Below are 21,729 nucleotides of genomic sequence, written 5' to 3'. Positions count from 1 at the left end.
TACATGTCAGCAAAAGTGCAAGGGCATTTCACAGTGTACTTGGGTGCTCTCTATTGGGCCAACAGTAGGAACTATGAAACTGACTGGCAAAATTACATTTTATATATACTACATGCATTTTGAATTTGAAAAGCACATCTTAGATCCACATAACTGTTCACTAATAACAGTAACCAAACTACTGAACTCATCCTGTTCAAAATGTAGTGCTGAACATTTACACCAAATTTTGTCAATTTTAGTTTAATTTTAATCACCAACTGAGGAATGAATGTTTATGTATTTGAATCCTCTAAGAGATTATGATGAAACTTGATAAATGGTATAATTCGCTATAAACGATTTTAAGGCCCATTTTACTTATGGGCATTTACAAGTCCTTTGACAAATTTTTATACATGATCTATGGTGATTACCACACGTGCATCAGATACCACAGTGATCTTGTACAAATATTACACATTTCTAACACCACTCAACGGCTGCATTTCTAATCCATCTACTCTAAGAAGAAAGGCACCCTGCCAGTAAGTGATATAGATCATTAGGCCTTCATTATAAAGTTACTAGATCCTATTTTTAACACACTTCTGCTGCTCATACATTAGTTGGGAATTCAAACATGGTTACACAAGTGTTTCCTTTTTCAGGGGTCCTCACACAAGGTGTGATGTACCCCAGTTCATAAAGTAGATAAACTTTACCTGATCTTCTATTTGCGATAAGGTTCACTGCACCTCAAAGCAAAGTAGAGATAATAAAATACCGAACTTAAATCTGAATCAACGCTTTCCAATGTAGACCCTCGATAAACAGTGTAACACATTTGTTAAAGAAACTAGGGGATGGGCAGAGACATTATACAACATACCTCACTCCCACTGCAGCATGCCCGATGAAGTGGGGTGAGCCATTTTGAATCTTTGGTGTTCACCCTTGCACCACTCAGTATCAGTGCCTCCACAATATATGCATCTCCCCTGAAGGCAGCTGCATGCAATGGACTGCGCTTCTCACTATCCTGAAAATTCACATCCTCCTTCTGTCCAAGCAATAGTTGAACTTCCTCGACATCTCCCGTGAAAATTGCTTTAATAAGAGGCGGCTGGAACAGACACATTACATGGAGGCTGCCAACAGACTGGTTAAACCACGAGCAACAGACTTTAACGACTATATACGTTGTACAAGTTAAGTATGAAGTAATTTGGTGAACCCAAACTGTAGTCTGTACATTTACTGAATATCTTTATTGTTCAATACAAGCGTTTTTACAACTATTTAAAATAACAGATAAAATTACCTCTTCCGACAATTGCTGGATCACCATGCTTCAGAACCTTTCTTCGATGTCTCACTGAACGCTTTCCTTATTACAGGCACTAAATTTCTCGCTAAGCAGCATAACAAATGACTAAATAATTTTCGTAGCACGAAATTCGGATAAACTATACCATTTTATCTTCGTTTGCATGTGGTTAGGCCATCAGAAAGACATCTGATTGTAAAACTGTAGTTTCTTTTAAATTAAAAACTTTTAATGGTGCCATCAGAATAATTTGGCACAAAATTATTGTCAGAGCACTAAATATTATGTACATTTTCCCATTATTATGCCTAGATTTTTCCTTCGTCCCTACGAAATTAAAATTGCAGCAGACGCTCTTGTTTAAGCAGTGTTAAGAACACGTATCGAAAAGTATCGAAGCCACTGCCACTAACTTCAGAACGCTTTGAACCACTTCTCACACGACCGCTTACTCCTTCTAGGCAAGCCTTCGGAACGGACAATGCAACCAGGTACAAGCCTTTGGCACAGACAATACAGCCAGCTTCATTGCAGCTTTGGCCTTAAGCCTTTGGAACTACAAAATTAGGCAACATTTTACCTAGTTGAAAACCCGTGAGATCTGTTTACCTTTGTTGAACTGCACATATTTTGTATATCGTCACAAAAAAAAAAGCGTAGTCTTGAGCACAAGGCTCAACATGTCAATATTTATGTTATACAAAATAAGACCTGAGTTTACTCATGGATTAAACATCACATTCATTGTCTGTGTTGATGTATCAGAAACTTAAATCATAAGTCTCCAGTGGGTCTGCACTTAAAAGTGCATGTTTTTTTCACATGTCAGTTACTGACCACTGTTAGTAATAGACATGGGTGCTAGTGGAGGGAGAAACAGGGATGCCCCCTCAGATGCTTGAAAAAAAGAATAGCTAAACAGCAAAAATTAATTTTTGTTTTTAATTCTATCCTGAATACTGTATGGCAATCAGTAAAAGTACTTTTAATTGACTTAACCAAGTTTTCTTGCTGCAGTACAGTCTTCTGGGTTGTATTGCCATATAGTTTGGAGAAAGTGTGATATATCAGATGACCCCAGATCCATCATGTTTCCTTGTTGCCCTTGCTTAGAAAACTCAGTACCTTTCCTTGATAAGTATGATGGTGCCCATGGTAACAGACCATGTCCAATTGATTTGTAGGCTGAAGATTACTATCTACTCAGATGTGATGCTATATGTAGATAATATTTCAGGAATGTAGTGCCTCCATCTCCATGGTTGAAGAACTTGTGCAGATAAAAGTATAAAAAGAGGAACCACAGACAGGACCATGATAAAGCCAATAGGGGCAGGATCAGTGTAAAGAATATTTGGCTCTTACAGGGGTTATTTTCCAAGGGCAGAAAAAGCACCCTCTTTACACTGAAGATTACAGTAGGCTGTAACACAATGCAGTCCAGTAGACCAAAGGAACTTGCTGCCTCAACTTCAAGGTAGAGGACAGTAACAATCATCGTGACTGCCATGAAAGCCTCAAGTTTCATAGATTTACAAGTTATTTAACAATGTCATACACACTGCAAAGGTTATTTGCGGTAAAATTGGGAAGTTTTCTAGAATGTAATTAAAAAGGAATTCACAGACCATATACCGCACTTTCCTATTGTCAGCAATACATTTTTAATTTGTAATTGCACATTTCAATATTATTACTTTAAATCCAACAATTAAAATCAGAGCTAATGTTACTGTTTTACTTACCATTTGCAACATAAAATCACTACCTGGAAGTTAAGAAAGAAAGGCACGATCTGGAAACTAATTTTCAGTTGCACCACTATATCTAACTCTTGATGCCATCTGCATTCCACGAGACTTGAGTAAGAATGAAACTAACCTGATAGCCATTTGTCAATGTGCTGACAGTTAACAAACTATTAAAAATTTGAAATTAAACTTACCTTTTATTTTCTCCATATGAGGGAACTGAGGAAAAATTGGTCTTCTAACCAAGGCAAATCCTAGCTGTTAATTCAGATTTCATAAAATATGTGTGATAGGAGGGTCAGATGAAACAAACCATCCTCGTGCCTATTTTTTATTTTGTCTCTCCTTATAACTCAACTATTTAAGAGAAACAATCACAGATAATCATAAAATAACTTACAAAAAATATATACATTTTTACAAGTATATTCTTATTACATCTGAGAAAAGCAGCACCACTACAGCAAAATGCTTAGAAAAATAACATTTTCTGAGTATAAACATTTATACAGAGCCCAAAATTGAAATGATCTCAGTCAGCATGCCATCTCTGTTGATTTCACATTTTCCAATGACAGGCAGTGAACTGTTTTGCTGCCAGAAATATCTCACTAAGTCAAAACACTTGGAACCATTATGTTAAATGTTCCTCTCCCATTAACAAAATCTGAGGTTCAGCACACAAAATAAAAATAGTGACAAACATTTGGGTCCTTCCTGAATACAGTACACCTTAAATCACTAAATTATGGTATTTTAAATTGAGTTTTCATTAAACTAAATGGCATCAGGTGAAAGTCAGTCTTTCTAGAGTCCATGTTAGCCAATTATATGATGATGATAAGCCTGACGCATGAGACCAGAAGCGACCCATTGTGCCATTTAAATATAGTTCTAAGTCCACGCAATATTCCTTTCAACCCCTTCCAGGTTTAAAGGCCCAAAAGTGCCTTATGCTAGGATTTCAGCTACCACTCAAAGTGCCTGTAAGTGCCACCACAGTTTTCAATCTTCTCCTGCCATCTCTTGGATGAATGACTAACTTTTTTGAGCTAATACAGCTGAACATTTATATCTTAGTGATCTGTGATGTCGATAACATCTTTCATCCATCACAAAGGAGGCGGTGAATGATGCCATTGGTTCTTTTGTGAAACAATATAAAATATTCTCCATATTGTAAAGTAACAGGGTAAACACTGAGGACCTAAGCATTCAGGATGGAGACAGGAAGGAGTTTAAGTAGGACACAAAGGGTCTACAAGCAACATGCAGAGGTAACTTAAACTAAGGACTGAATTTCTTGAGTCATAGTTGGCACCACTGCTATAATTAACACAATACTGTGTGGAATGACAGGCATTTAGAAATCATCAAACAATGAGCTAGTGTCAAGTCCTTCCAAAACCTCCAACACTGAACTTTCAACCTCTGCATTGATTACAGCACTTGCACTACCAAACGTCAAAGATGCAGAAGGAGTGGGAGTTTGTTGCAAAGGTTTTGCTACATTTTCTGTAAGTTTTGAAGTTCTATTGAAGTCTGAGACATCAGATGATGCACTAGGAATGGCAGGAACTTGAGAGGGGTTTGAGGCCTTGGAAGCAGAAGCTGATGAACTTCCAAAATGTGACACTTTGGGTATGAAACCACCTTTAAATTTTTGAGCTAACATATCAGTCTTATCAGAAATGAAAGGAAGAGATGGTTGTGGTAGAAACTTGAAGCCTTTAGTCCCAGAAGTCTTTCCTTCGTCATTCTGATGCAGAGGATTCAATACATTCCTTCTACCTGAAGCATGAGCGATCTGTGGGTGAAACTTGAAACTTTCATTATTAGAAACTTCATCTATTTTAATCTGTTGTGGCAAACCTGACAAATTATGTTCTGATGAAGCACATCTGCCATATACTGACTGTGCTGTAGCTTCCATGACTCTCCTGTTAAATGGGCTACTGATATTTTCAGTTGAGGATGTATACATCCTGCCATGAGAAGATTTTTCCATGTCTGTCATATTCTGCAGATTTGTTTTCCTGATCTCAACACTGTCATTTAAAGAACTGCCAGACTTAGTATTGCCTCTGTTATTAACTGAGTTCCACAACATTCTCTCAGAAGTTTGTGGTACTCTTGTACCACACAACAATTTAGGAACACTAAAAGCTGACTGCTGCCAACCATTTGGACGGGATGACAGAGGAGAAGCATTACCTGTAACATTTCCACTTTGATTTAAAGCATAGCAGGTTACTGAGAGACTTGCAGGACTACCAACAGTACTGAACATGGAGTTCACAGGCTGACAATCTGGGGAAGTTTCAGGAGCAGAGTGGAGTGCCTGCCAGTCACTTGTACTCTTCAGGAGTTCAGCACGAGTAACCTGATGCACTCTTGTAGTTCTGACCTCACAGCTATGCTGTCCATCATTCTCTTCTTGTACAATATTACTGTATATATTGATGATGTTATTGCAGGTGATATTGAGATAGTGTCGTCTTGCAGTGATGCCAGTGCTCAGCACGCCAACCTGACGAAGCACTAGGACAGACCCAGGCAGCAGCTGTCCTCCATACTGTTCCCATACTTCACGATGCAATGTTCCATGGACCTCACCTTTAACATACGGCACCTAACATTCAGCCACATCTTACAGCAATCATCTTCATGTGTGCTGATTACTAAGAACAACTATGACCACATTCATAATATAGAACTTCATTACAACTGATCCATTTGCATGATGTGCCATGCATCGAGTGCTGTATGTTAGTATTCCCACCTGATTATGGCTAAATTTGGTTAAAACATGTAGAAGTCATTTTATTGTAAAATCACAAAATGGAAGTGCTGATGGCTTTTAAGCATTCTTTACCAAGTAAAAAAGAATGCCTTATGTCAGGGTCATGACTGCCTGTCTGTCTGTGACCTTGCATCAGTGCCTAAACTTGGACAGATTTTTTTTATTTGATATGTGTGACCTTCACTAAAAGTTGCCAGGCAACTCTGACTTTCAGCCATATTCAAACATAATAAAATGTATTTTACTAACGACCACAAACTGATTTTTCACATATATCACGCACAATTAATCAACTTCTATAGAGACCACAAGTGAGCTTAATGGAAAAAAAAAAAAAAAAAAAAAAAAAAAAAGGTTCAGAATTTTGTATACCACTGTATAGAGTACACACTTTCCAGTCTTGTTATTAATAATCAGTTGTTCTACATGCGTAGCAAGCAATAAAGGTAACAGGACTCTGTATTGATTTTTAGTCTTGTATTTTAAAGGGCGATGCATAAAATGTTTGCCATTTAACCAACAGACATTATCTAAATCTATTACAAAAATGGTATACATCCTATATGCATAGAAAGTCATTTTCAATATGACGATGGCGAACTTCTGGGATGTGACACTGGGCAGCATACAAGATAGGGACAAACATTTTGGAGGAAGAGGTAGATCATGACTGCAGCAAGTTTGTTGTGAGCTTCATGCTGGTTTTATGGCTCGCTTACCCTTTAGATCCTCAGGATGGAGGGGATAGGTTCTCATGAAACGCTGCCTGATGTGCACTACTTTACGCAGCATTATATCCCTGAAGACAGAACTGTTTATAAGAATCAATTCTAAGATTTCAAGCTTCCAAGAAAAGCAAATGCAAAAAAGTCTTCCTGAGCAGTCAACTCTGTGAAATGACCTGGATTTAAATTTTTTTCAGGAACTGTCACTACATCCTGATAACCAAGAAGAATTCCCATTCTCAACCCTTTGCAAGCCACGAACTAATTAGACTGGCTTGAGGTGTTGTGATAAAACCACCACAGCCAAAGACATAAGTTCACTGTTACCAATTGGTACAGACTGTCTGTCAATACAGGGGATCAAGTGAGACACATATGGAAGTTCAAAAGAAAGAACAGCCTTCCACATGATATATTCCATTTGCAAGTTGACGGTAATGGGTTTCTTTGTGTAACTGCGATTAGAACCTCCAACCCTGTCATGTTAGCAGGCACTTCTGTGGTGAGGCTTGGCAACTGAAGGGTTAACTAGAGTACACACAGTTGTAATACTGTACCTGTTCTGTCTTGTAAAACAACGCATGGATCGGGTGAGCTACAATCCAGATCACGCAGCACTGTCACAAGGAATGGAACTTTCTGATGCAGTAATTGACGTGCGGCAGCACGTCTCTTAACCCATGCCACTGTAAACTGACTGAGGGGCCCACTGTTATCACTCAACTCAAAATCTCTTAACATCTGTTGCCAGGCTACACCCTCAAACATTGAGCTTGATGACTGGAAGCACAGAGGATTCTGCAACATAGTAACAAGTTGTGACTGACACACGTACTGGCACAATTTGCAATTGTCCATCTGCACTTGTCACAACCATTTATTTACAAATTCATTAGTAAATGTATTTCAGCCTGTCAGCCATCTGCAGTGTGTTCAAGATCACAGTTTGTAAATGACTGCCACTTGTATGGTTCATAATATATCATGTGTTCCTCCCAGCCATACCATAGCTCAGGCAGTTAATCACCAGCTTCTCATTGCAGCAGTCTGGGTTCAATCCCAGATCAGGTGATGTGGCATTTGTGGTGAACAAAGAGACACTGAGGGAGGTTCTCTACAAGTACTCTGTTGCAAATTCTCATTCAACAAACTGCTCCATATTAAGTAATGATCCTTTCATTGAAACAAAATAGTCTCAATACTGACATAAAGTAAAAAGAAAAGCAAAGCTGTCCCTGTAACAGGCCATGGAGGCCCACAGGGTTGCAAGATGTTGAGGTTCCCACACTTTCTAAAAACTGGATCACAGATGGCAGTGAAGTTTTCAGCCTTACGCACCAACTGCCCTTTACCCCCATGAAGATTCCTGGTACTCATTTCTCCAGGGTCATAATGTAGCTGGAAGGATTAGGTCAACTGAAAAATGGAATGACCTCATCAGGAATCAAACCCATGACCTTGCGGCTTGTAAAAATCATGCACGCTCCATACTCTGACCTTTACTTCCACTGCAAGAGCTATATATCATGCCACATCCTTTTGTCTCATTCACCCTGAAGACACAGACTACAATGACCGCAAGAAAAGAACATCTTCAACACACAATGTGACAAATTCTAAAATCCAAAATTATACATTATATATGAAATAAAGTAAATTCTAATTTTGAGAATCTCAATTTATAATCTAAGTTTATAGTTAAGAGCACCGTGTACCGGAATGGGACACTGTGCAATCTGGCAGAAATTTACTCATATTCAACGTCCATAATAACTCCACCTTCAGGGTTGAAGAGTAAGGCAAGCAAGAACCAGTAAAAAAAAGCAAGCGGAATGAAGTTTAAGATCTTAGACAACAATGTGATATGTTGATATGTGATATGTATCCTTTTGCACTCTGTCCATCATTTCAGTTTTTTAAAAACCACCACATTTCAAAAATGTCTCTATTTTCATCATCAGGCAAATAAAACTGCCTGTGCTGGTCCCTGGATAGAGTTACATACAAACCATGAACCCAACATAGCAGGCTTTTAAGAGAATTTCATAAACACTAATGTCATTTCAGGCATTATGTATTTTAGGAACGGACCATATTTGCTGGTAATACTATATTGCTATGGGTCTCACCTCATTATGCAGTATCTCTGAGTCTGGTATAGGCATTGAAGCAGTGGGCTGATTCATCACCTGGTCCTGGCAAAGCAGAAAACATGTTTCAAATTGTCTGAAGTGTATCACCTGATAATCTTTCTCTTTTGCCACAGGGTGGGAACTTGACATCCCATCCCATAGTTCAACATTCAGCTATCTCATGCGATGTCAAGACATATATGTATATATTATGCTGTAGGAAAAGCAAGAAGACTGAAGGATCAATCTCTTCACATCCCTCTCAAGCTGTCATGCTTCCCCTTCAACATATGTCTGTATACTCCCCTACAGCTCTGTAGCCATTCTGTCAACATGAATATCTGTAGCAACAGTCGTGTGATAACCTTCATAGGAGAAAAACACTTTATGCTTGTTGATATACACTGGGCAGGGCTGAAGGGGAGTAGAACAGTAGCTAGAGAGGGGGAAGCCCCAAGTACTGTCATCCCCACCACCAATGGGACTTTTCCCACTGCCTCAGCATCATCTCAGTACAGTTACAGCTGATCTTGATCGACACTGTGTGGATGCGGGCAATACTGCCAATATTTCAAAGGTACATGTTGCCTCCATCCACAGGGCTGAAATGAGCAGAAAGATAGAGGCAGCATATGCCTCTGAAATGTCAGCAATACTGTCCACATGGTTCAAATAGCCTAGAAAATAATCAGTATCAACAAAGAATTACTATAAATGCCTAAAATCTATACATTTTTTATATTGTCATGGGTTAGGGGGGTACACGTGATAAAAATAATGGGTTCTACATTGGATGAATAGATTTATTGGTGTTCTTTTACAATTACACGCATGAAATAATGTTGTCAAGGCTTCAACTACTCAGCTATCTTCTGAATTCTCTTCGACTGATGGCTTCTCAGCTCTGACTGCTCCACTTGGTAAACCTAAGCTTGCTTCACACAAATCAGGAATAGAACACCGGGTCTTATATTACCCGTTATTCTGCATACCTGTTTTAGTGGAAACGTCTGGTGATTGAAAGATTCCCTATATCCACGGAAACCTCTGGTGAATCTCTGTTGACATGAGAATGTGTTTTAGGGACTCACTGCCTAGCAAACGGTGTCAATCTCTGGGTAACATGTTGATTTATTCCAGCGTATTCGTTGCTGCTGGAATGTGCTTCAACAAGCCGTTGCCTAGCAATGGCCGTCTTTCCTGACTCCACCATTCCAGCTTTCAGGCACCATGTCACAATATCAAATATGAGATTATGCTTTTTCTCTCCATTTTACAATTAAAAAACTGGAGGAAAAAGGGAAATCACAGGAGTAAATTTGGCACAGTGCTCATGAGGGGCCAACTGCCCACTTGCATTAACAAAGTAACAAACTGCTGGGTGCAAACAACTTTTGGTTCCAGGAAAAAAAAAATGTAATTGCTTACTTCCGACCTGTGGCCCTCACATTAGTGAGTACTAGGATTCCTGTCTTCTGGGACATGACACGATGTAGTTTGGTAGATGGGTACCATTTCAGAGGATACTACTGCCTCCATTTTCTCACTTCTCTACCTCGCAGCTGGATGCAGCTGGTTCCTCCCTAACATTGGTATCTATCTATGTACCAAACTACAGGGTGTCACATCACAGGAAACAGTGATCTGAACTACTTGATAACTGAAACAAGAGCATCACCAACCTTGTCTGGAAGCAAGCCTGCTGGCCCTGGAAACTTTCGCTGACGAACAGTCTGACCAGTCCTGATGCAGCACTGTGGGGCTGGGTCACACCTCACTGACTCTACAAGCATAGAAGTAACACAAACTATGGCATAGTGTGCTTCACGACACTCAGAGAGAAGTCAAGACTGACTTTCTTACACCATTTTCCATTTGAAAATTATCATTCTCATGCCAATGACTATGAACATTATTGTCTCCCTGGATGTAACACCATGTAGTCTGCTAGAGAGGTACTAACACTTTGAAAGAACCTGTTGCCTGTATCTTTATGGTATTCTATCATGAAGATGGAGGCAGCAGGGTACTGTGAAAGGCTGGCAAATACTTGCCACACCATAGAGCTTGACACCCCAGAAGCCAATAGTCTTCATCTCGCATTACTCTGTGCGCATGGCAACGACAACATTTAGAGTGGTCAGATTCTTGTGTTCTTCACACAGTGAAACAACATTAAGACAACATCTTTGGAGCATGAAGATTAAGTTGTTTATTAATTCCATTTCCTGGTGCATAGTACAACTGCATTACAGTTTCATAAACTCCTGAGAGGCTGTGTCTGTATACTTTGCAGGTTCCTTATAATACACCTTGTATATTAGAAGCACTGAACTTCCTTGTTGTCTTTTTCTTCTCTGCCTCATCTCCCCTCATACTTCTTCCCTACCACACCCCTTCCCCATTATTAATAATATCGTCATGTGTAGGGGGTGTGCACAGTAAATAATAACGGGTTCCGGATTGGATGATGGGATTTATTGCCACTTCAATTACAATTACAACCAATTATAACAGCTCATAACTGATGACTCTCTAAGACTCACTCCATTCCTTACTAGACTACCAGTGGCTTCTCTTCCACTGTGACTGACCTGGCTTGATCTATGAATCAGTCACTTCTTCAGCTTCTGGTGTCCGCTGGTTAGCACTCCCCAGCTGAACACTCAGCTTCTAAATTCTCTTATAACTGAATCATGAATGAACTCTCTTTTATAACTTGGAGCAAACCAAAGAGACACCACCACCTCAAACAGTTTGTGTATTAATCTGTTATTCTGTGCTTATCCATTGCTATGAAATGTACCCAGCGACTTACTACCCAAAATTGGAGGGCCTTCCACTATTGACTGTGTAACCTCTGGAATGTGTTTACTGAACCGTTGTCTAGCAATGGTCATATTCATCACAATATTCAGATGAATTTTGGTCTTCATTATATAGTAAACTCCAAGTCTTCCAGTGTCCAAACATCTGAGATTCTCCCCCACTCAGCAAAAATTTCGAAGAAAATTTACCATTTCAGTAAAGATTTTCTAAAACAAATTTTTATGTGCATATGTTCACCCACCACACAGTATTTCTCCCAACTGTCACTAGTAGCACTACCCACTTCCCTCCTTTGCACAGATACCGTTACAGCAGAGGCCAGTTGAATCTATGAATGCATTACAGATGTGGGCATCACCCACATTGAATCAAGCGCTAGCCAATCAGCGTGGACCACAGCAGCTCTGGTGCCCATTGGTTCCAAAATCATTCACCCAACTATTTGCTATATCATGTATGAAGACTCCCATGTAAAAGCTAAAGCAGAAACATGCTGATGTATTGGTTTCCTGTAATAGTTTTTCTCAAGGAACCAGCACACCCTACACCCAACATGTGCCTGCTAATGGGTACTTTACTGTATTAAGTCTTGTCCAGGTGCAGTCATAAAAGAAGATAAAAAGCCTTCTTTTCCAAATCCTTCATTTGGTGTGCAGTTTGAGGTTCACACAGCAGTAAGTATGAAGATCACTGACTTCAGGGATGTGACACTACAAAGCCCAGTGTTTAAGAGGAACAGTGTCAGAGTGCCAGCACAGGGAACTGTGGGGCCACATCAGGTGACACGATTTTAGGGGCTTTCCTCTACCTTCTCTTTTTTGCCTTTAGTTAAATAAAAATGAATTTCTGATGATCTTTTTCCATACTGTAACCATCAATTACCAGCTAGCTACACATGCTACAAAATGATTAAAATAAAACTATGTAAGATCTGAGGTTTTCATGGTGGTGACTATGAAGAATGCCATCTTCTGGAATGTGGCGCTGTGTAGATATTGTGATAACCGACATTTTGGAGAAATGTATCGCCTCCTGTCTGCTGGCCCACCTCCCCAGACCCTTCCCCTCTCCTCTCTACTAATTTCCCATGTAACCCCCACTCTCCCTTCTCTTCCTGCTCTTATATAGCTGGGCTGACTCAACTCAACATTAGTCTGTTAGCACCTGCTTACGCTGGTTCCTTTTCTTCCTTTTTCTTCTACCCTGAAGATGGAGGCGATACGTTCCTCTGAAACGTCGGTTAACACAATATCTACATGGTGCCACATCCCAGAAGACTGCTTTCTTTAAACTAAAACTGTTTTCTAGGAATTATATGATTATGTACTGTTTTCATCAAAATGTTTGAAAATTTTGTGTCATTAAATATGAAAAAGTTTTAACAAATTTTATCTCTTTTTAATGGAAGAGTTGGGAACCTGTCATCACCTGTGGAAGCATTCAGGTTACTGCAACCCTGCATACATCACTCCCAGGGTCCCTTTAATTTCCATACTTTTCAAGCAAACTTTCATGAATGTTGTCTTACCTTCTAATGTACTGCCCCCACAGCTTCTGTACCTTCTATCTAAAAGCATCTGTACTCTTGGCTCAAACATGGCTGCAGTGCTTCTACCAGGACAGTTGTCTGACAAAGTAGAGCGTGTGTTGTCCAGCTGCATTCTCAAACCTGACTGTTTACATCTATCATTTCTTATGGAATGAACTCTTGTCTCAGATGCACTCAGACTAATGTTACTCACTTTGTGCACATTGTTCAGTTCTGCATAAGTTTCAGCATCGTTATTATCAATATCATTTATACTGTCTTTACTTCTGCTCTCAAATGGAACCCTATTTTCAAACTGTGAACTGGTATAGTCATTGCTTGATAATTTGTTTTTCTTTGTGGATATACGAGGTTCCTTTCCTGGAAAAGAACGCTTTTCTCCTTTCGTTTTGCTTCCTGCAGTATTCTTTGTGGCCTCGTTTTCTGTTTCAAATACCTCTTGAAGAAAATCCTACAACAGAAGCAATATATGATAAATGGCATTTTGAATATAATGGAAACCGTTGCCCAGGCATATATTTACCAAATAAGAAAACTGTATTTCGAAAAGGAAAATATTTTATTCGCTTTGAGATTTATACTTCCCACGCCGGTGACTATGATGATACCATCATCTGAGATTTGATGTCGTGTAGTTCGGTACATAGGTACAGATATACGCTGAATGTAGAGGAAGCAAGTTCTTCCGAAATCTTGCTACCCATCTACCAAACTACACGACGTATCATTCTAAAAAACAAAAATATTTCAATGATATTAACATCTTAAATAATTTTAACTGTAATAATACTTAAGAAAGGTTAGTCTGTACCAATAAAATAACCTTTCGTTATACCTCGTCCAAGTCGAAATCTCCGTCCAATTCGAACATTTCTTGATATGTGCTATTAAAAACAATAACATATATAAATATATTACTCTCTGCGTAATATTACACAAATGAAACTTAATTTTTCACGTATGTAGACACGCACCTCTCTTTTAAACATTTTGCGCTTCGATATATTGCGAGAAAAGCAACACATCGAAAACGATTGACGTGAATAAAGAAACGATAATTCAATGTGGTTGTATTCAGATGATTCAGATTAGGATGTAACAAAAGCGAAATTTAAGGAAGATAATGATATAAATCAATTGTGTTTTGATGTAAAATTCAAACATAATCAAACGAAGTACTGATAAAACAGAATATGAACTCGCAGGTATGAATAACAGCAGCGTCTGAAAATGAACACAATCCCGACTAGACTGCAAAATAATCATGCTTCAGCTATTGACAATATTTTAGTAGATAAATCAAGATTATCTTCTTGTATAACATTACCCCTGTGTAATGCACTGTCTGATCATGAGGCACAATGTTTTATACTTGATAAATATTTTGCTACTACCAATAAAATTAACAATAAATCAAGATCTAGTTATAAATCTAGATTGCTGACTAGTGATACTATTAAATATTTCACTGAACAGCTATCTTATGAAAAATGGAATGTAGTTTATCTTAATACTGATGTTAATTGTGCTTTTAATAAATTTTTATCTACATTTTTAAACATTTATGAAGCAAGCTTCCCTGTTGTGTATTTGAGCAATAACAATGATAAAAGTTGGATTACTACGGGTATAAAAAGACATCTTGTAAACGTAAAATTTTTTTATATAAGTTAATCAAATATAGTAACGATCCAAAAGTAAAAACTTATTATAAAAAGTATTGTCTTATTTTAAGGAAAGTAATTTATGAAGCAAAAAATTATATTATAATCAGTTAATTGAAATTTCTAGTAATAGAAATAAAACAGCATGGAATATTATAAGAAATGTATTGCATAAATCCACCAAAGACAATTATATGCCGGTTATGTTTGAAATGGATAATAGGAACATTCAATCTAATGATGTAGCTGATGCTTTCAACGAGTATTTTTTTAATATTGCTCATAGTCTGCAAACACATCCAGATAAAACTAATTCACCTCTTAAATTGTTAAAGAATGCTTATCAGCCTATTTTTCAGAGTATGAAAGTAATTCCTGTAACCAAAGGAGAAATTATCAATATAATTTGTTCTTTAAAATCAAAGAAGTCTTCTGGTTATGATGGGACTTCATCTAAAGTATTAAAACTTTGTAGCGTCTTTATAAGTGCACCCCTTTCCTATATCTGTAATATGTGTATCATTAATGGTGTATTTCCTGAACGCTTGAAGTATGCTGTTATAAAGCCCCTGTATAAGAAAGGAGATAAGGTTGATATTATGAACTATAGACCTATTTCTATGTTGACTGTATTTAGTAAAGTCTTGGAAAGAGTTATGCATTGTAGATTGAGTCAGTATCTACAAGTTAATAATATTCTGGTGCAGGAACAGTTTGGCTTTAGGAAAAATTTTTCAACAGACCATGCTGCTTTTTCTTTTACGACTGGCATGCTTCAGGCCTGGAATGACAAACTGCAAACTGCAGGGATTTTTTGTGACCTTGCTAAGGCTTTTGACTGTGTTAATTATGAGATATTGACATCTAAACTAGAGTATTATGGAGTTCGGAGTTGTATATTAAACTGGTTCAAATCATATCCATGGGATAGAAAACAGTGTGTGTACATCAAAACTAATGATGGTCAGGACTATTTTTCATCTTGGGAAAGAGTTAAACAAGGGGTTCCGCAGGGGTCGGTTTTGGGACCACTTCTATTTATTATTTACATTAATGATTTGCCTCCATATATTAATAAATTGGCTAAAGTTTTTCTTTTTGCTGATGATACCAGTGTTTTGGTTACTGGTAATAATCATGATGAGCTTAAGCATAAAGTCAGGGGTACACTGTCTCTTATTATAAATTGGTTCACAGCTAATAAGTTGGCCTTAAATATCACTAAAACTAATATTATTAGGTTTGCTCTAAAACAGTCCTATAACTCTCTGGCAGTTGCTAGTGGGAATTTGTTTATAAATGAAGTTTCTGTGATAAAATTTTTGGGTCTGCAAATTGATAAGAATTTAGACTGGAAGAGTCATGTAGAGTATATTCTCCCTAAACTTAGTTCAGCTATTTTTGTAATTAGGAGTTTATCTTATTTTATGAGTAAAAAAAATTTACGAATGGTGTATTTTTCTTATTTCCACTCTATTCTTAAGTATGGAATAATTTTTTGGGGCAACTCAACGAATAATGTTAGAGTTTTTAAATTACAAAAAAAGTAATAAGGATTATATCTGGAGTGGGACCTAGAGACTCTTGTAGGGATCTTTTTAAGAAATTGAATATACTGCCATTGTCATGTGAATACATTCTCTCGTTCATGATGTTTGTGATTGATAACCAAACTAAATTTTGTTCAGGTTTAGATGTTCATGGTTTGAATACAAGAAATCGAAAGCAATTATATTTGCCAAGCTCGAATCTTTCTGCTTTTCAGAAAGGTACCATGTTTAATGCTATTAAACTATTCTACAGATTGCCCATAACCATTCAAAGCCTTAAAGAGGACAGAATTAGTTTTAAAAATAGGCTGTTTTTATATCTTATGAATAATTCCTTTTATACAGTTTCTGAATATGTGGAGCATAACATAAACAATTAGTTTTAATTATTTTGTTATCTGTGTGTTTGTTTAAATTTTGTATGACGACCTTCATGTCCATTTGTTTGGACTTGTGAAATGAAATGTATGTATGTATGTAAATACTTGTGATCCAAACTTAGATCAAAAACCCAATGATTAGACTTGAATAACAACAGGACGTTTCACATCAATTGAACGACGTCATATATTACTCAAAAATATTTAGGAAAACAGAATCTTCAATAAATGTACATCTTAAACCACTGTAATATATGAATGCATTTTGTTAGCCTCACGGTGTTAACCTCATCCTACTCCCAATCTAGTGTGAAACATTTTTGGTAGAAATCAAACAACAGAAACTGTATGTTGGCCATCATAGTGGCCACATAGTCTATGGCATGGAACATCTTCATTTACTTTGCCATTGGGATTGAGGGTTCAAATCCCTTTTCAAGGCATCAGCTTCTGCTGTCCTGTGTAGCTAACAGTTTTGCAGTGGGCTGATCACTGGTCCAATGAGTCTTATAATCTCATACACTCATTAATGGATGTGAGCCCTTCTTGAGAAGCTGCCAATTTTGCAGCTACTCAAGAATTTCCCAGGATTTTATGGAACCCAAAGGTTCATTACTGTTCACAAGAGGCCTCCACTGATCCCTATCCTCAGCCAGATGGATCCAGTCCAATATTAAGATCCATCTTAATATTGTCCACTCACCTACGTCATGGTCTTTTTCCATCTGGCTTTCCCACTAATATCCTGTATGCATTCCTCTTCTCCTCCATTCATGCTACATGCCCTGCCCATCTCATCCTCCTTGACTTGATCATTCTAATTATACTTGGAAAAGAGCACAGGTTATGAACCTCCCATCACTTCATCTCTCTTCAATCAGATATTCTCAACACTTTCAGCGTTCCTCCCTTAATGTCAGAGACCAATTTTCACACCCATATATACTTTACTACATGTTTTGTTTAAACACATTTTAATCAGCCTAACTAGCTTCATGGGTACCCCAAACCCTATGAGATTATTACCTCCCAACTGAATTATAGGCTTTCTTGAAGTCTATGAATAGCCAATGTACTGTCTCATTGTACTCCTTTTTTTCTCCTGTATCTGATGAATGCAAAAGATCTGATCAGTAGCTGATCTGTTATGTTGAAACCCCCACTGATTATATGTATGGACTTAACCTTGAGAGAATATTGGATAAAATTCTGTATGAAGTTGATAGCAGTTATATCACCCTTCTTGTGAACTGGTAGAATAATAGACTCCATCCCCTGATCAGGCAATTTTTCCATATTCCAAATAGAATTAATTAGCTTGTGGATCTTAGAATATAATATTTCACCTACTGCTTGAATAAGTTCTGCTGGAATTTGATTACTACCTGGCAATTTATACATTTTCAATTTTGTAATAGTACTTTCAACCTCAAAAGGGCTAGGATCAGGTACTAATGGCTCAGCTGTGTGCATTTCTATCTGCCTAACATCACTGACCCTGTGTACATTCAACAACTGAGAGAAGCCGTTCTTCCACTTATTCAAGATTTGGGAATCTGCAAGCAGGTCACCATTCTCATCCTTCACTAAGTTATTGCTAGGCTGGTAACCCCCAACAAATTTGATTTGTTTCATTCTGGTCCATCACACTATTAAGTTTATTTCAGTCCAATGTGACATAATGCTTTCACCACTTCAGCAGTTAGTTTATCCCTCCTACAATCTGATTTCAGATTAAAAAGTATTTTTGGTCAATACTTCTCAAAATTTCCTAATCCATTTCTTGGACTTTGTATAATCATCTGAGTTATTAGCCATCTTGTTCTTCTGCCACAATATACTATTCTGAAAGGTAAAGTTTTCCCCTTGTCTAAGCACCATGTCATGATAATATGGTAAAGTGCAGGTGAAGCTCAGCTCATTCTTGGGCATTACATAGACATGAGTGATCAGGTTTATGCTCCAGCTGCTTTACCCTTATGAGAAGATCCACAGTATGCACTGAGTAGAACTGGTGGGCCTAACTATATGTAATGACAATAAGAAAAATCCCTGCCTCCAACAGGAATCACACCATGGTCATCCAGTATGCAGCCAGCAACTTCACTGACAAATCATGCATCAGTATTTTCTATATGCTCCAAGTAACTTGATGGTCAGGAAGGTTCCAGCACTCCAGGACCAAGAGAGGATTCACATTATTTTTGGATCTGTTAGTATAGACTATTTTATTCTGTAAATAATTCGGCCACAAAACATTTGGACGGAACGAAAGACTTTCACAGACACACATATATACATTCTCAATTGCAGGCATCAAATCAAAACTTTTCTGACAATCCTCAAAAGAGCATGAGCAAATGGACCATTTCACAATCATCTATAAAAACAACTAATTTATTTTCATGGCCTCCATATGCAACCAGCTGAAGCAGTGTTGTATTGACGTGTTATTCATGCATCTCTATGAACTTGCTACACAGACCTTCAGAATCATTAATTCTTTCAGTTGAATTTGTAACTATATTAACTGTTCCTGCACCACTTACAAGCAATGATGGCATAATTTACATCATGCTATCTGCTACAGTTTTAGTGTTTATGAATAAATGTTCTTGGTTACTTCACAGTTTAACAAGATCAAAAAGACGAAACAAACAGGGTGAAATACTAGGGCAAAGGAAATTAAACTATCAAAATTTGATTAACTTAGGGTCCTAAGTCTTGTATCCTTTATTGAATGAACTGAAAGTACCTGAACTCTATCTTCTAGGTTGTGAAGCCATGTAGCTTTGCAGCAGTTCACTAACACATCAAAACACCACCTCAAACTTCAGAGTTGAAACAGAAGCTCTGCTTGCTGGTTACTTACCTGGCTAATTCTTCAACCCTGAAGATGCAGGTACCATGTTCCTCTGCAATGTCGGTAAAAGTTTACTGAACTACTGAGCGGGATGCTAGGATACCACTGACATGGGCAACTTGTTGGTGTGGGGGAACCGGCTGTTGCATGCAGTTTAATAGCCATAGAGAACTGGCTAATGTTGGCAGTTAGAAATTATTTTAAGACTAAATCAACTGCGCAAATATAACAATATTTTTGGAATGTTTCATGTTCCAAGACATGGCAGAATTCCATTTTAAAACGGTATGATGAATCCAATGTTCATGGTAATGCAGTGAACAATCTGTTGGCCCTAGACATTCAATTCATACACCAGAAATTATTGAAATCTGAAATGCACCACAGCAGAATCAAGTTATGCTTACAAAGACAAAGAGCAGTCTCCTTACAAGCCTTAAACATGTCCCTTAAAAGAAATTTCCATGAAAATTTTGACATTTCATCCTTATATGATTCAGGTAACAAGATCAGGTTCTTGGAATTTCTGGATAATGATGGAGTTTGGATATGTTTCACATGTCAGATAAGGCCTATTTTAACCAGTCAGGCTATATACACAAACCAAATTCAAGATACTGGAATGGCAACAATCCTATGCAGCTTCACAAAAGGCCTCTCTATACCGAGATGGTAGCCGTGTGAAGAGTGGCTCTGCTCTTAGCGCTAAAGGTAAAAGGTAAAGGTATCCCTGTAACAGGCCAGAGGCCCATAGGGTTGTGAGACATCAAGGCTCCCACATTTTCTATACAATCAGCTCACAGTTGGTGTTTAGGCTGTCAGCCTTGTGCACCAGCCGCCCTTTACCCCCAATAAGATTCCTGGTACTCATTTCTATTAAGAGGCTGCGTCAACCTCAGGGCCATAATGCAATTGGAAGGATTAAGTCAACTGAAAAATTCAATAATCTCATCAGGAATTGAACCCACAACCTTCTGGCTTGTAGCAGTGCCTGAACCAAGTATGCTACCTGCTTTTAGTATTACTGGGCCTTACTTCTTTCATGAAAACAACCAGGCTGTTACTGTGAACTGTGATTCTGGAAACCCTTTTAGTTGAATAACTGTGAAGGGTTTAGCATGACAGTGCTACAACTTGAACAGGAAGGCAACGCATCTGGCCAGTTGTTGCAACATTTAACCAGCTGTCACAGCTCAAAATGATAGCAATTTATAACATCTTTGGAAAAACCTGCTGCCTCTACATTCAGCATTGAAGAGTGGCACTTCTTTAATAATGGCGATTGGTGACATCATTGTGCTTAATTAACCTTTTGCATGCTATAAGCCGCTGATCACAGTGGCTGTGCAGTCTAAGGCATTAACTGTCTTTGCTTGCTCAAAAGCTGGGATAGTGGTTTTGGATCCCACTTAAGGCATGGATGTCTGTATGTAGGTAGCAGCCTTGCAATGGGCTGATCCCCCATTCAAGTCCTACCAACTGTGTATAGGATTAAGAAACTGTGGCTAAGGTCCAACAAAGGACTGTACAGCCATAGAAAGATGCTATGAGCCAATTAGGTTGGCTTGGAGTACTTGAGTATTGACTGCCTCTGTGGTCTAGAGGTCAGAGTTCCTGCTTACAGATCCATAGGTCCTGAGTTCGATTCCCAGCACTACCACATTTTCTGAGAAGTAGCGGGCCTGGAATGGGGTCCATTCAGCCTCGTGAGGATAACACAGCAGCTATTTCAAGGAAATAGCGGCTCTGGTCTACAAAACCGAGATTAATGGCCATGGGGATCTGTTGCACTGACCATGTAACACCCTCTATCCACAAAAGTTGGCATTAACTTCGCTGACAAGTGGCGGTTGTTTGGTCGCTATAGTTCGCTAGATAGGCCATAGTTTTTTTGTTTGGAGTACATGAGTTAAAGCAGCCACAACCAAAAAAATCAACTAGTGCAGTATTTCTGTTAACAGAGGGCATCATGTATGAAGTATCAATGTTGAAAGAGCCTTTTACATTATTTACACCTGTCATTTGAAAGTACTCTGTGAATGTTCTGCAACTGCCTGTAATACCACGCAGTCTTCATACTTCTGGGTATAGTTCTATGATGGAGCCTGGCTTAAGCACCAAGCCATGAAGACACAGGATGTATAGAAAAGGTATAGTTCCAGGCATACTTCATC

General features: G+C 38.2%; 2 protein-coding genes across 3 annotated transcripts in view; both read right to left on the bottom strand.

Moving 5' to 3' along the window:
- Positions 1-1,764, bottom strand: part of LOC111861442 (serine/threonine-protein phosphatase 6 regulatory ankyrin repeat subunit A) — a 30,470-nt gene extending 28,706 nt beyond the window's left edge. For both annotated transcript variants that reach the window (XM_023846015.2, XM_023846016.2), the window contains exons 1-2: positions 1,304-1,764; positions 872-1,105 (exon numbers count right to left, since the gene is read on the bottom strand). In XM_023846015.2, the coding sequence (XP_023701783.1) occupies positions 872-1,105; positions 1,304-1,330 (261 nt within the window). In that variant the 5' untranslated portion in view covers positions 1,331-1,764. The remainder of the gene's footprint in view (positions 1-871; positions 1,106-1,303) is intronic.
- A 1,613-nt stretch (positions 1,765-3,377) lies between these two features.
- LOC111861444 lies at positions 3,378-14,122 on the bottom strand. Its single transcript, XM_023846017.1, has 7 exons — positions 14,073-14,122; positions 13,934-13,982; positions 13,078-13,549; positions 10,403-10,503; positions 8,718-8,783; positions 7,146-7,386; positions 3,378-5,676 (listed from the first exon to the last, which is right to left on the bottom strand). The coding sequence occupies exons 2-7, from the start codon at positions 13,967-13,969 to the stop codon at positions 4,424-4,426; spliced, it is 2,169 nt and encodes a 722-aa protein (XP_023701785.1). The 5' UTR covers positions 13,970-13,982; positions 14,073-14,122; the 3' UTR covers positions 3,378-4,423.
- Between the last annotated feature and the right edge of the window lie 7,607 nt (positions 14,123-21,729).

Source organism: Cryptotermes secundus, unplaced genomic scaffold (assembly GCF_002891405.2).
Source record: "Cryptotermes secundus unplaced genomic scaffold, Csec_1.0 scaffold693, whole genome shotgun sequence".
Lineage (NCBI taxonomy): Eukaryota > Metazoa > Arthropoda > Insecta > Blattodea > Kalotermitidae > Cryptotermes > Cryptotermes secundus.
Note: the sequence above shows the minus strand (reverse complement) of the source record. Positions and strands in the feature narration are given on the sequence as shown.